Source organism: Prunus avium, chromosome 5 (assembly GCF_965620075.1).
Source record: "Prunus avium chromosome 5, drPruAviu1.hap1.1, whole genome shotgun sequence".
Classification (NCBI taxonomy): Eukaryota; Viridiplantae; Streptophyta; class Magnoliopsida; order Rosales; family Rosaceae; genus Prunus; species Prunus avium.
In genome coordinates, this window is record NC_142288.1 from 22797795 (window position 1) to 22813239 (window position 15445).

The 15445-nt window shown below is 38.8% G+C and overlaps 3 protein-coding genes across 3 annotated transcripts; 1 reads left to right on the top strand and 2 right to left on the bottom strand.

Annotated features, from left to right (window-relative positions):
• Positions 1-305: 305 nt before the first annotated feature.
• On the top strand, positions 306-2177 carry LOC110760630 (ethylene-responsive transcription factor CRF2-like). The gene has a single exon (XM_088252911.1). It carries the CDS (start codon positions 966-968, stop codon positions 1974-1976), a length of 1011 nt encoding a protein of 336 aa, XP_088109037.1. The 5' UTR covers positions 306-965; the 3' UTR covers positions 1977-2177.
• A 5151-nt stretch (positions 2178-7328) lies between these two features.
• LOC110760667 (umecyanin-like) lies at positions 7329-8391 on the bottom strand. Its single transcript, XM_021962971.2, has 2 exons — positions 7996-8391; positions 7329-7911 (listed from the first exon to the last, which is right to left on the bottom strand). The coding sequence occupies exons 1-2, from the start codon at positions 8171-8173 to the stop codon at positions 7496-7498; spliced, it is 594 nt and encodes a 197-aa protein (XP_021818663.1). The 5' UTR covers positions 8174-8391; the 3' UTR covers positions 7329-7495.
• A 5376-nt stretch (positions 8392-13767) lies between these two features.
• On the bottom strand, positions 13768-14731 carry LOC110760602 (uncharacterized). Its single transcript, XM_088252914.1, has 2 exons — positions 14388-14731; positions 13768-14071 (listed from the first exon to the last, which is right to left on the bottom strand). The coding sequence occupies exons 1-2, from the start codon at positions 14518-14520 to the stop codon at positions 13977-13979; spliced, it is 228 nt and encodes a 75-aa protein (XP_088109040.1). The 5' UTR covers positions 14521-14731; the 3' UTR covers positions 13768-13976.
• Between the last annotated feature and the right edge of the window lie 714 nt (positions 14732-15445).

A 15445-nucleotide genomic window follows, 5' to 3' on the forward strand; every position in this document is an offset into this window, starting at 1 on the left:
CCCATTGGATCTTCATCTCTTGCCGGGGCCAACCCGCCACGTGTCACTCTCCCCTGCCCGAATTATGCGGCGCCTAGTAAAATATCTCGGAGCCTCGGCGGACTCTCTCCCGGTGGGTCCTGGCCCCACACCATTCGTGTTTTTTTTATAAAAAAAAATCTTTAAAGCAAAATTCAAACCAAAACAAAAATTGTAAATTGTAATTTTTTTGGGAAAAAGAAAAAGATTTTGGAAATTTAAAGATGGCTCTTAAACCGGGTTTATCGATTACGGCTGTTGGGATCCTATAAAGTAGGTAGTTTTGGTATTCAGCGAAACTGTGCTTCTTTCTCTCTGCGTCTATTATCTCTCTCTACCTCCTCACTCTCATTCCACACTCTCTCTCTCTCTCTCTCTCTCTTTAGCTCCCTCATTCCTCACTACTCCCACCACCACTCTCAAAGACTCTCTCAGTTTTTGCTTCTTGCTTTTAAAGGCCCGATTCCGATTCCCTTCCCCTTTCCGGTTAAAGCTTTGCTCCACTCACCCCCCCATCCTTCTTTTTGGCTTTCAAAGCTTTGCTTTTTTTCCCCTTCAAAAATTTGCCATTCTTTTTTCCGTACCGTTTGCTAAGGTCCAGAGCTCCACGCTCGCTCTCTCCACTTTTTTCTTCTTTCGGGCGAAACTTTCCGTGAAATTTCTCGTCCTTTGATGACACTTTTTTAGGTGTTTTCTCTCCGTTTCAAGCACAAGCAGCTTCTCTTTCACGCTTCTTCCTTCTCTCTGTGTCTTTCTCTCTTTTTCTCACTCTTTATTCTCTTCACCTCGTGTGCTCTGCGAGAATCTCCCTCTTTTTTCCTTTCTTCTTCTTCTGCGGCCTCTATTTTAATCTCCCGCCACCGACTCACTCACTCACTCAACTCGCTTTCAATGCGAATCAGCTGCTGGAAGACTCTCAAATACTAATTTGCTTTGTTACTTGAACTATGAATCCGGCTGTTAAGTACACGCAGCACCGCAGCCACACGAAGCTGGTGGCGAATTCGGCGGCTGAGTTTGAATCGGTGAGGCCCAGAGTTGTACGGATATCTGTCACCGACGGAGATGCCACCGACTCATCCAGCGACGACGAACCGGGCGGTTCGTCGTCGTTCTGCGGGCGCCACCGAGTCAAGAGGTTCGTCAACGAGATTACTATCGAGTCCTGCTCCAGAGAGACTGAAGCCGTTTGGAGAAGCCGGACGACGAGGACCGGACGGAAGAGAGCCTCCCCGAAGTCCGGAGGTCCGGCGAGTCGCCGGACGTTGAAGGCTGTAGCTGCTGCTCCCGCCGGGAAGAAGTTTCGAGGCGTGAGGCAGAGGCCCTGGGGAAAATGGGCGGCGGAGATTAGAGATCCTCTGCGACGTGTACGGCTCTGGTTAGGCACGTACGACACGGCGGAGGAGGCCGCCATGGTGTACGACAACGCCGCTATTCAGCTGCGTGGACCTGACGCGCTCACTAACTTCGCTGCTCCTCCGGCGAAGTCCTTGCCAGACGTGAAGCCGGTTATTAGCTCTGGCTACAATTCCTGCGACGAGTCTCACAACAATCTTTGCTCCCCGACCTCCGTGTTGCGGTGTCCATCACCTTCGAACGAAGAAGCCGACTCTCCGAGTTTGAAAGAGGAGTTTCCGGACATCGCCGAATTCCGAAATGTCCGAGACGACTCTTGCGTATCGGAGAACTTCTCCGAGTTTTCGGAATACACGAGTTTCGAATCATTTATCCCGGACGACATTTTTGATTTCCAGACTTCGATACCTGACTTCTTCTCGGAAACGAGTCTCCGAGAAGTTGGTATTTTGAAGGAAGATTTCGGCGAATTCGGAAATTTCGGACAAATTTTTGTTGACTCGGGTCGGGATTTCGGTTTTGGTTCCTCTGGGTGGTGTGTGGATGACCATTTCCAGGACATCGGCGATCTTTTCAGTTCGGATCCTCTGGTTGCGCTTTAAGACAAATGACAGTTCGAGGTCGTTCCGGTGACAAAGGAGAGTTCCCGTTCGTGTTTTGCCTGTTTGACGGCAAGTTTTGTATCGGTGGGAAAGAAAATCGGAATGTGTTTTTTTTATATTGTTAATTTAAATTTTTTTTGTTTTATCAGTTTTGGTTGTAATTGTTTATTTCTTAACGGTGAATGAAGGAGAGTTTTGCTACGGTACGGTGCTCTGTTCTTTTTGGGTTTATCTTTTAAACCCACGTGCCAACGACATAGAAGGTAAATATCGATTTATTAATATAAACATTACAAACAACCGTAACAGTCCCATAATATTTTTGCAAACCCATGTGGAGAAGCACACGTGCTGCTGTGTTTATAAATTGAATTGTAAAATTAAAAGGTGATTTTATTTTGAGTCAGGATTATAAGATTGGACCGAATCTAGTAAAATTCTGACTAGTTGTAAGATATAAATTGCAATCAATTTGGTGTTTAATTTTTATATAGCTAGCAGTGCACTCACTAAAATGGTGGGGGGCAAATAGGTGAAACTGACAAATGATGCTATTTGCACCTAACGTTTTGAAGTTGGCAAAGACTGCATTGCTTCATTTATTGTAAACTCTCATTAATGTCGTTTGGTATAGCTATTTATTCATGTCACTCACTAACAACATATGACAAAATTCTCCTTCCCCGCTAGCTAACTTTTCATGCATCTCTTGGGGGGCTTTGGTTTGCACACACATGTATATGTATATATAATTTGATTTGGTGCACTACAGTGCCCAATTGGAATGTTAATTTTTAAAATCAAGATTCGCCGAGAATAGCAAATCAATGTTATCCTCGTTTCATATAAGTTTTTCTACTCCAATTGAGCTCTCTCACTTCACTTCTGCGTTTTGTCTGCTGGTAAAATGTAGAAAAAAATAGCATCTTTTAGGGGATAGAAAGAGAAAGGAAAAAGAGAGTAAAGGAGCACATAAAAGGAAAAGGTCATGTTTGACTCTCTATTTCTAAAGCATGAGTTGGGAGCTTCATATACCCATCATAGTTTGACTTTGGAGAGTATATCAAGATTACAAATATGATATAGGTTAAACATTCGCCATACGAAACTATTTTTTACATGACATATTATGTTGTTAGACTGTTAATCAAAATTATTCGAAGCATAAGTTCGAATTAATTGTCATTGAACTCTTTATATTTACCATAGTTGTTAAAAAACCATACTAAGTTTTTTTTTTTTTTTTTTGGGGGGTGACAAAAGGGTGTGAGGGCTAGATCAATGGTCATGGTTGGATAAAGAGCAATCCAGTGGTCCATGAGATTGTCTGGAATGCCACCATATATTTTGTCACATTAGCGGCTCACCACACTGGAGACCCAACTGCAGCTAGCAGCAGCTGAAAACTCACTCTGGCTGGCTAACACTAAGATGCCCCAGTCCACAAAATCCAAAAAAAGTATGCTAGCTTATTCCTCAAACAAGAGCCAAAATATTTATTAAATAGGTTTTGGCCACACTGAAAATAAACCTGAGCACGCCCTGCCCTCATTAGCCTGCATGCCTAATATGACATTGACAAATTATACCCTGAGAGACCTATTGTGTCTTTTTCTTTGTTTTCTTTTCATCCTGCCTGCCAATCTATTTGATATTTTTGCATTTCAAAGGCCCTTTGTATTTTATGGATTTTCTTTTGTGACAAATCCTAGGCATGTTAAATTGCATGAAGGGTATTTATGAGGGAGAGAGGACTGATGTGTCACTTTCTGGTAGATCATGGAGTTTAAGTGTTGCAAATGCAAAGCTTTTGTAATAATGGAGTGAAATAAGATTTTTCTGAGTAGGTCTCTATGTCATATGGCAAGGCCCACTGGTAGAGCGAGGAATTGATGTTAGAAGGGGTCTCTTTGTAAAATATAAAAATAAAGGGAATAAAAGCATAAATATTGCAAGTTCTCGAGTTCTCGTTCAGCCCCCTGTTGGGATATTCAAGGACTTGTTGCCCACTTCAAGCCTTAGCTAGGGACAACATAATTCATTTCCTTGTTGTATTTAAACTTGGGTCCCTACAATCATGTGCATCTTATGAGTTATGAAAATTAATTATGCAACTTCTTTGTTTTAAGGTAGAACTTGATGATAACATTAATATGTCACATCATTTAACATATTATCATTGCTATTGTCATATTGTGTATTTTGAGTTACACGAACAACTAAGATCAAAACAACAACTAGCAAAAAACTAATCACGGTTGAATCACCCTGATATTTATAATCATCAACAAAGATGACCTCTAAACCAGCATTAGGATCGCCACGAGGATGGCGCTATGGCGGGACTACACACAATACCATTCTTCTCTTATTAGGGGTTACCTTGTGCAATTAACTTATAATTCTGCAAATCCAGCAAAGTATAGCTAGCCAGCAGTTGCCGGGTTGAAAAGCTTCAAACTTTGGAGTTTAAAGTTTGCATTTAATATTGTCAAAAATGACAAATTTTTTTGTTGTGAACCAACAAAATAGCTTTACTCACATTGAATTGAGACAAAATCGTACATGTTTCTGGATTTCAAGTTTCAACTAGAGTTAGGTACACATTAATCTCAAATGAAACCATATAAATGCATGAACCAACCAACCAAACCAAAATCAAAATATCACCCACCATGGTCCATACCAAATTCACTTCATCATCGTCCCTAGTCACTACCTGAAAATTTGCACCTCAAATCAAACCATCCTTTTTTTAAAAAAAATTTTACAATTTGGGTTTTCTCGAAATTTGTAAAATGCCCTTGTGACTTGTTTTTAGGGTCAGGTAGCTACCCCTCACCTCAAGCTTTGTCTGACTCTGGGCTAGGCCGCCTCTGTCCTCTCTCTGAACACTCACAAATATATGGAGAGGTCACAGGACACAAAACACATGCAAAAACTTAGCCCCACACAAAATTAAAATTTTTCCATGAGAGAGAGAGAGAGAGAGAGAGAGAGAGGCACAAATAAATCTTCTTCTTCAAGCACAAAGCTCCAAACTTTTGCAGATTCACTGAGGGCAACCACAGCCCCCCAGAAGATCTTCTTTGTTTCCCACCTCCATACGATCAATCGGGGCCGTACACGTCATGTCAGGCTAACGGTTTTGAGCCATCACCTCGAGCAGCGCAGCGCGAGTGTTGTTGCGCCTGGCCTTTTTACCTTTTGCCTTGGGACCCATTGCCCCTCTTGGTCCCCCTCCAGCTCAGACTTCACTGTGTCTCTGCCCTCTGATTACGATTGCGGGCACCACCAGCTCTCATTTTGTTGACGTGGCCATGGATTTTCGATGAGGGTGCAAAGATTTAGATTTGGGCTCATGAGTCAGGACAAAGGCCCACCAAGTTATGGGCTTTAGTGGCCCATTTGTGATGTGAGGCTAAGATTTGCCGAGGCATGGGATGATATTTTTTTAAAATTTTTTTTGACTCTTTCTAGATTTTGTAGAGGAGCTTTCTTTTCTCCGCGTCTATAGTTTTATGGGATGTGTGGTTCTAATATCAAGCCATGCTTTTTGGTCATATTCACCTATTTTTCCTACCACCATAAAAAGATTAAGTAATATATATATATATATATGAATCGCAAGATCAATAGCAATCCAAAAATATCTCTCCTCTTTTTTGTCTTTTGTTAGTTCTATGATGGACAAAATGTTTGGATGTTGCAATTGTAAGCACCCCAAAGCATTTCTTGTTTATTGTTAAATTTTGGGGGACTGCCATGTCATGGTTGCCCTTGTGGGAGCTAACTCCCGTGAGTTCGATGTTGGATAGTTCACTCAAAATTTCTTCAAAATTAGGGTTCATAGTGTTTTTCTAAGTATTCTCTTTAATTAAGGAGGAAAGGGGATTCAAATTTAGGACATGTGGATCTTTTGACTCCCAATCAGGTCGCCCTACTAGTAAGTAAGGGTGAAACTAGAAATTTTTCGAAGGAGGGCTAGTAAATTTTTTTAGCTTAAAATCAAATTATATTTTTTAACTTACAATTTTTTTTTCTAAAAATAAAAATATACATTAAATCATATAACTACGCTAGTTCATAGCCCTATGAACTAATTTCCAATAAATTTAGCATATAAAAAAATACAAATTAAATGCAACAAAAGGGTTAACACAAGAACAATGGGAAAACCACCAAGAACACCACAAAACAGACGTTGGAAAAATAATATTCCCAATTCTTAGAAATAGTTGGGAAACTACTAAGAAGACCGCAAAAATATTCAAGAAGCTACTTGGGCTACAACATAGGGTAGCCTTATAGGTAGTTCTGTCCCTGCCTACTAGGTCTTGCTAATGTTGCTTGTAGGTCATGATGTGCCTCTAATTCTCCTCCCAACATTGAAAAAAGAGATACCACTTAAACCAAAAACGAGTTATTATAACTACTTTTTGAGTCGAAAACTAGTAATTGGGTTTTGTATTTAAGGAAAAGTTTGTAACTAATGCGAGAGGGAGGCTGTCCCCAATCTAAATTTATAGCTTCCCATTCCCTCCAATCTCATAACCAAAAAATATCCACACAATATGTGGATCGTAGTAATTGCTGAAATTAAAATATGAGATTCTATTTATGCCAAGTCATGCAATGTGTGTGGAAAATTAGGCAGGTCGGGTCAAATGGGTATCAAGTTGAGAGAGCAGCCACCCGACAGCAAAAGTGATGATACAGAATATTGAGTGAGATTTCCTCTGTGGGTCTCCCTTTGGATACGCATCTACATAACACGCAGGCATTCATATCTCATGATTTCTGCTGCTTCATATTCAATATAAAAGCCCACACTCCACACTCCACCATGCACTTCTTGTGCCTTTCTTTATCCAAATGTTTTTTTTTCTTCTTTCATTTTGGACCTCACATATTATTATTCAGTTTCTCATCGAACAATTTTGGTTTATCTGAAATTGGCTCTGTCTTGGAGAGTGCCAATTCCATATGCCCCCTTGGCTTTGTTTTTTGGGCTCATAGTTGGACTCTGCTGGTTTTACACCTACTATGGAAGCCCAATTACAAATAATTTTCTTGCCTTTGTAGCGGGACTGGGCAAACCTAAAAATTTCGTATATTGAGATTGAATTTGTTAAATTGGATAACAGTCCAACATACTATGTTTTACAATTTCGATCTATTCTAGAGGGGAGGGGTGAGAGATTCACAAGAATTGGTTTGAACTAAACTCTAATTCAGTTAAAATGGATTCACCAAAATTGATAACATTTTAAATTTGATTTTAAATGTTGAACAGATATGCAATGCAAGTATGCAAAACGTTATAACATAGAGATTCAAAAAAGAATGATATGATAGAGAAAATCAGGGTTGTGTGTATTTACAACAATAAATCTAGGTTTTAAACAAATTATTAGAATTATTTACTTTAACTTCCATACAGTAGTTCCCAAATAATCATCTCATAAACATGGTATAGTTATAACTCAATATAATTACATGATATACGTAGGGACTCTTTAGATGAAGAGAGAGAAGAAGATGGTTAACAAGCCAGAAGCCATGCCAGCACTTTGGATGGCGGTGGCTGATGACTTAGCAGGTGCGGGTGCTGCATCATTGGCTGATGACTTAGCAGGTGCGGCGGCAGCGGCGGTATCAGGCGCGGCGGCGATCTTGGTATCTTTGGAAACGAGCTTGAATGGGTAGACTTTGCCAGATGAGCCCTTCTGGTTGACAACCTTGACGTAGAGCTTTTGGCCAGCCTCGCAGTGCTTGCCAACGCCGCTGTAGTAGTAGTTCTCTCCTGTGGTTGTGAGCTTGATGATGGTTGGCCCATTGTAGTACATGTAGATCACATTTTTCTGAGTGCATTTATCGAAGTCTTCCTTGTTCACCACTACCACGGTTCCGGAGCCAGATCTGTATGGGAAAACTGAAATTTGGACCACGCATTCAGACAAATTAATAAACATAATTAAAGAAAAACATGGGAAAAAAGGCAATGAATTACACTTACCAAGTCTATCACCAACACCAAAGGTTCTTGGAAAAGCCCAGTCCTGAAAGAAAGTTTTGTTGGGAGGAGTAGTCCAGCCAGCACTTCCTCCAACAATGTGATCCATTGCAGACACTGATCCCATCCAGAAACAGCCTATTGCTGCCAACATGAACACTACAAGCTGAATCTTCCCCATTTTCTTGCTTCCCTGCCTTCTACCTATTGATTTTTTTTTGTTTTTTGTTTTACCTTAGTGAGCCGCCTGTGTGTTGAAGGAGGGGATCACCGTAATAATAAGAGGTAAAAAAAAATTAATTGTAATATATGTCTGTGTGCCTTCAACACCAGACGGCTAAAAGAACAGTGAAATGGATGCCTTCTATTAAAAGTTTTTGAAGGTGCTAGCTTGTGTGATATTGCATGGAAAATGCTTTGGTATTTTAAGGTTTTGGACAAGGTCAACTGTTAATATTGTTACAAATATGAGATGGGGATTTTTGCCTATTTTCAGAGGAGAAGAGTGTTTTTAGCTCTCAAATTAACCATAGCTAATTGTGGTAAAAATATCAAATACCTAATTGAAGAATCAGGTGTCTTGTTCAGCCTTGATAAGCAATTTTCTAATTAACAAAAAATTTACAGGGGTTTAAAGCCACAAAACCACATAACAGTATTTGGTTGTTTGTGATTCAAAATGTACTGTTGACATATTTGAAACGAAATCATTTTCAGGTATTACTTCAGATTTACTTCAATCTATTATGAGGATATGGTCAGTTGTTACTCTTCTTGTCAATCATGAGCATGTTATTTTTATTAAGATAACTTCCAACCGTTGATGCATACAGAGCAATACAGTAACAAATAGAAATTACCCGCATTACATGCATCACCGGTTGAGAATCACTCACTTATAGGCAGGAAGTACTGCCTTTAACATTACCACCACATGTTACAATTGACAAACTCTTCAAGGTAGGCAATACTCATTAGTCTACCAAGATTCGACACCTAACTTAATAAAACATGGGTGAGCTAGAAAGTTAGACCCGTATCATTTCGGTAACCACATATGCTTGGCCTATTGAAAGTATTATTTCTTAAACACGTTTTGTATATTTTGAGACGTTTTCATTATCGGAAAGAAAAATATCATGGTTAAGATCTAATTGGTATGTTATGTTTTATCTACCTAAGTGCACATGTTTACAAGAGTAGTGTCACATGTTATGTCTCAACAATACACATGTGTTTACTTTCATCTTCGACATGCTTGTCATTGCAACATGATTTGGATTTCAAATTTTCCATATTCAGTATTCGGTTTGATTGTAGGGTGTGTTGGATGTAACAAATGTATCTTTTTTATTTGCATAGTATTTTTCACTTTGGTAGTGAGGGAAAATAGCGTTTTAGTGTTGCAACAACCCACATTTGAAGCATAAACTTCCCTCATTAGTCATAGCCCACAATTTTGATTTTAGAGGTGGTATATTCGATTCCAACTTAGAATTTCTTTCCACCAAAGTGAAGAGAAATATCACTGAATCAATAGTTAAATTTATAAGACAATACTTTCGTAACTAGTAATAAATATTTATAACCCTCAAATAAAATAAAATAAATATGATAATGAGCTGTAATAGGTATAACCAGCAAAGTAGTACAGCCTATGTAGAATGGACACTCCACCAGGTTGAAGTGTCAGAGTGTCTGACACGCGGACATGTCTCGGACACAACTCAAACACTGGTCAACGGTCAAGACACGTTTTGGACACGGTCAACTGAAGTCAAGACATGGCAATGACCATTTTGGAAATTTTAAAACAAAAACTAAGGTCACAACATAATTATTGAAACCGCCGTGGGCATATTTGAAATGGTTTTAAAAAGTGGGTTTTTCTTCTCTCCCAGCCAACCTCATTTTTCATGAAAAAACCCCAACTTTTCTTCTCTCCCTTTCCACATATTCTTTCTTCTCATCTTATTTTAAATTACTTGAAGTTGAAACATCAATAAATGCTTACGAACTTCTGTAGGTGAAGGCGAGGGTCTAATTTTTTATTATTTATTTTCTTAGTTTTATCAGATTTTTGGTGTCAATTTTTTGTTTAAATATGTTTTTTTTTTCTTTGTTCCTTTGTAGGAGAGCTGATATTTTTGGTTGACTAAAGATATTGATAACAAGTTGGTCGTGAGAGAAGCATCTTTTTGAGTGGGTAATTCATTCACTTTGTTTCTTCTTTTATTTATTTATTTATTTATTTATTTATGCTAAGCCGATTCTTATTTTATGAGGTGGGAAATCGTTTTATGTGTGAATAAGTATGTGTATAATGCTTTATTTTATTTAGGGAAATATGAGTAATGCTAATTCAAATAAGGTCTCCTCTCATGCTCAATCATATTTTGTGGTACATTAATTATTATGTATAAATGATGAATATGAATACTTTATTGTATTATGACATTGAAGTATTGAGTATGAATTTTTTTTATTTTATAAAAAATATAAGTATATATTATTATAACTTTATTATGATTTATTATTATTTTAATTATCGTGTGTCCATATCCGTATCCGTGTCCTAATTTTTTGAAATTTTCTGTGTCCCCGTGTCGTGTTTTCGTGTCCCAATATCCATATCCGTGCAACATAGAGTGCAGCCTACCCAATCCTCCCCCACCCCCCCCCCCCCCCCCCCCCCCCTCCCCACCAAAAAAAAAAAGCAAACTAGGTACAGCCTAATTACCAAAAATCTAGTCATACAATTTTCTAGGGGTGGTTGCGGTTCGGTAACAGTGAATTTTTGCCCAAACTGCAAACCGACCGACTATTTACGGTATGGTGATTTTTGAAACCGCAAACCGACCGCGTTTTGCGGTAAGGTAAACCGTAAAAAGCGGTCGGTTACCGTGAATTAGCGGTTTAAAACCGCAAGTTCTTTTTGTGTCATAAAAATCCAACTTCTCAAACATATATAAATTCACAATCTCCTCAACTTCTCAAGCATTCACAACCTAAAGAAAATTAAAGTTCAATTCCAAGCATTCCAATTAAAGTTAAACTTCTCAAGCATTCCAATTCCAAATTCTTTAAAGTTACAAACTAAAAGGAAAATGCAATGCACCGATGTTACAAACTAAAGTTACAAACTCAAGTGTTGGTGGTGGTGAGTGAATTTGAAGAACCCCGTTATGTTGTTTGAGCACCAATGCTATCTACAAATAAAACAACATAAGTTTAGTACATTTTATTATAAGAAGAAGCATAAATAACATGAGCATAAATAAACTAATTACTTATTTATGCAACCTCATCATCAATCTCATCCTCTTTTGCACTAGTTGAAATGTGACATCAACATCATCACCAATTTGTGCAACCTCATCATCAATCTCATCCTCTTTTGCACAAGTTGTAGAAAATATTGTATGAAATATGTTGTATGAAATATATTTTACATACAATATAATATAGACAATATTATTTAAAATATATTCGCGGTTTGCGGTAACTGCAAGTTTTGAAAATCAAATACCGCAACCACAACCGCAAATGCGGTTCGGTTCTAAATACTGCAAATGCGGTTCGGTTTACCGCGATTGCGGTTTCATTGCAGTAAATTATCGGTTGGTTTTTGCGGTTTTTCGGTTTTTTGGTATAAAATGCCACCCAATTTTCCCAACTCATTTGGAAAATGAAAATGCTCCCGCGAGATCATTCCCATCAAACTACTCCAGAAACGGTGTCGTTTACTACAAAAGAAAGGAAACAAGGGAAACAAGGGTCAGAGGACCGACATTGACTAACTTATGCGCCAAGGCGGGACTGCCGATTTTTCTCGCACTTTCTTTCTCTTTCTCGAGAACCAAACAATCCAAGGAAAAAAACTAGCGAAGAGACTCTGCGAGGGTTTAATTCGAACTCTAAAACCCTAAACCTTGAAAAGGCTACGGAGAGCAATGGAGGACGGTCGTGGTAAGGCGGTGTGCGGTCAGGAGGCTCTGGATCTGCTCAACTGCGTCACCCTATCTCCTTTCGATCAAGAAAAATGCGTCCGCCTCTTGAATTCCTTGCGAGAATGCGTGCTCAACAAGGTCACCCACTCCCTCTTTCTCTCTCAAATCACATTCTTTTTCTTATTTCCTCTCTCTATTTTGAATTGGTATGTAAATTTGTTGCATAATTTGTCTCTAATTGGTTTGTTTTTGTAATTGATCAAATTAGTCACTCATAATTGATAATGCCTTTAGGGTTGGATTGCCTCCCATTGATTGAGTGAATAAATTATGTGATTGTGGATTCTTTTTACTTAGGTCCTGTTGGGTAAAGTTGATTGAAAATTGGCTAAGATGGAAACCCAGATTGCATAGCATTTATGCCTCTTTCTTTCTTGGAAAGCATGAAGCTTGTTTATCTTCGAAGACAAAATCCTATCACAATATTCCGCTTAAAACCGGTTTATAATGCATGCTTGAACTAATTAAACTGCTTCATGGTCCTGGTTTGTTTATTGTCTAATGAAATAACTAGCATAGCCTAAGCTGACTGATGACTGGGATTCTGACTCTTCCAGGCAGTTTCTTTTCCAATTATTTGTAGTGTTGGGAAAGGCGTTTTTATGCAACTTGAGTTTTTTTTAAGTCTTGAACTTGCACCAATGTTTCCTCAAGTCAATTCATTTTTTCTCCTTCTAAATCTAATGAAGTTCTATGACATTGAAGATGAGGGAATTGAAGTGAAGTAGCCATGAAATTGATCTTTGGATACATAAATTTGGTATTCAGTGTGTAAAAAAGGCAATTAGCTCCCCGATTTCTTTTGGGTTTTCAAGTTATGCCAAATGCTGTTGAGAAATCAAGCCTATAGATGCTCTTTTAGTCTTTCACAAATTTAAAACAGCTCCAAAGTCAATATTAACCATAGCAATTGTGATTCGTTTCAAGCTGTTCATTGTGTAACTTTTTTACAATCTTGATAGTTGAGTTGCTATGAGCTTATTAGGCCAGTGGCCTTACCTAGATGTATCGTTCTAATTTCTGAAGGTAAATTTGTGTTTGCATTTATGCAAATGCTCACATGTTTCTTTTTTCCTAACAGAAAGTGAAGAAGTTTTCACTAGCTGACCAGGAACAGAAGGATGCAAAGCCAATTGACAAGAAAGCTTGATTGCATTCGGTATTGATAGGATTGCTAGGCCTGAGGTCTTTTCTCATGTCGATGACTCTTTCTTTCCCCTCTTCCATTTTTATGTTCAACACTTGTTGAGGTCATATTATCACTTAACTGATGGCTGTGTATCTGAGATCGGAAACCCTCATGCTATTGATGTTTGCAAAATGTTATTTTGATCTGGATCTGCAGGGCATTTCATTTGGGAGTTTAGACGGATGGCACCCATTTTTGTAGTATTTGAAACTCCCATTTATTATGATGTTAAATTTTATATAAGAGGGTCAAACCTTTTCATTGTAATAGTTATATTAATAGAGGAATGCCAACAGCATCACTGCTAATTTCATCTGATGTTAGGCCATATTATCTCATCCGGAAAATCAATCCTAACTTTTTTCTCCCAGAAAATCAAACCTTTCCTTCCTCTTCTACTTTTGTGCTTCATGTCGTTCGGTAAACGGATATGCGATTGAGAATATGAATATGGAAATGCAGCCACAATTCCTTGACCAAGGGCACTAGAGCTAGGAACTTTATGAAGCCCTGATTGCAAGCATGGGTTTTGAAAGAACAGAGCCATCAAAGCGATGCTCCATATGAGAAATGGTAAATATGAATGTGAATTAGACTAACATGAAACAGAGTGATAACACTAGCATCAGCCACCAAAGCCCCAACAACAGCAACTTGTCAAAGTAAAGAATGCTACATGCAATGTAATACACACCCCTGATCACGCATCATCAGCCCAAGTCTTAGACTAAACAAACACTCCTAACCCTGATTCCATCCGTTCCCTCCTTCGTCATGAGCTGAGTTTAGAAGACGGGAACATCGGCGCTGTGGATGAGGTATGTGAGCACGAGGGCCAGCAACATTAGCACGTACGCAATCCCTTGGTCAAGGGTTGTCCCTGAAAATAAGATGTGAGAAAATCCCAGTTCACAGAAGATATAATCAAATAGATGCGACAAATGCAATCACATTTCCAAGACCCCATAAAAGAAGGCTCATATAAACTCAAAGAACCAAATGGGTTCACCTAGATGGATCCCTTTTTGCAATATGTTACAATGTAAGGCACACAATCTTTCTCTATTAGACTCTAGTTTATCTAAAGAAACAAACAATTTTTTTTTTTTTTTTTATTTTTATATTTAAAGAAAGGCATGATCTCATGAACCAAAACCATGAAATTTGAGATCCAAAGGAGCTTAAACTAAACTAACCATCGTTGCCGCTGTGACTGGGAGCCGGGGCGGGACCCGGAGGCAGAGGTGTTGCCTGAACAGCAGAGATGGCAATAGCAAAAACGAGAGCAGCAACAGCCACAACACCTAAAGGCCTGGGAAGAATGGCCATTGTTGTTGCTCTCTCTCTCTCTCTTACCCTCTCGGAGACCCTGCAACAAAATGCAAGTGGCTGCTCCTGAGAGGCCCCCTCGGAGAAAGAGAGAGTGATACAAATAATGAGGGGGTAGAGTGCCAAACGCTTCTGAGACCAATGGCGCTTATTGTAGGCAAAAAGAGAGAGAAAATGGTGAGAAGAGGAGGCTTCTGTTATTGTGTTCCAATTTTGGGCAAAGGCCCAGAGACAAAGCCGGTGATGCCGCTAGCATCGTGGGGGTGGGGTCCACTGTCCATGCGCCTGTCTCGGTGATTGTCTGAGTGAGAGAGAGCCTCTGAGTTCTTCTGCCTGCCTATTCCCCATCCCCATGTAACGTACAGAACCTCAGCCCGGGAAATTTTTTAAATTTTTGCCATTTTTTTTTTCTTCTCACCATTTAAAATAATTTTCTTGGAAATTTTCTGAAACCATTTAAAAGTATAACTGTTGAATAGTGCTCGTACTTCGGTAAATCCTCCAAGAATTATAAGTCATTTTATTTCAAATTTTGAATACATGCAATCACTCACAAGTCATACGTATTGGTAAACTTGAATACTAAGCCATTGTGCACTAGGGACGGATCCAGACTTTCAAAATGAGATGGGCTAAATTTACTTGACGTACAAAACCAAATTACAAATCCCTAATTGATAATTCATAACGTTGAATTGAAAATCCCTAATTTATACTTCTTGAATCTTAAAAAATCCCCAAATTTCAGTAACAATAAATTGAGGAAAGAAAATTGTAAGATTCCACCAATAAAATATTTTTTTCCGCTAACATTCAACCAATAAAATATGACCAACCAAGAAAATTGAACATGTTGAAGGACCGATGCGTGATGTGGGGAAGGTTGTAGGGTGGGGTTCATGTGATTTGGGCTGAAAAATAATAA

Coding starts and splice junctions, on each gene's coding strand:
- LOC110760667 (XM_021962971.2), bottom strand. CDS start 8,173: ATGGGGAAGATTCAGCTTGTAGTGTTCATGTTGGCAGCAATAGGCTGT. Junction 7,912..7,995: donor TGGTGTTGGTGATAGACTTG/GTAAGTGTAATT, acceptor TCCAAATTTCAG/TTTTCCCATACAGATCTGGC.
- LOC110760630 (XM_088252911.1), top strand. CDS start 966: ATGAATCCGGCTGTTAAGTACACGCAGCACCGCAGCCACACGAAGCTG.
- LOC110760602 (XM_088252914.1), bottom strand. CDS start 14,520: ATGGCCATTCTTCCCAGGCCTTTAGGTGTTGTGGCTGTTGCTGCTCTC. Junction 14,072..14,387: donor CAGTCACAGCGGCAACGATG/GTTAGTTTAGTT, acceptor TCTTATTTTCAG/GGACAACCCTTGACCAAGGG.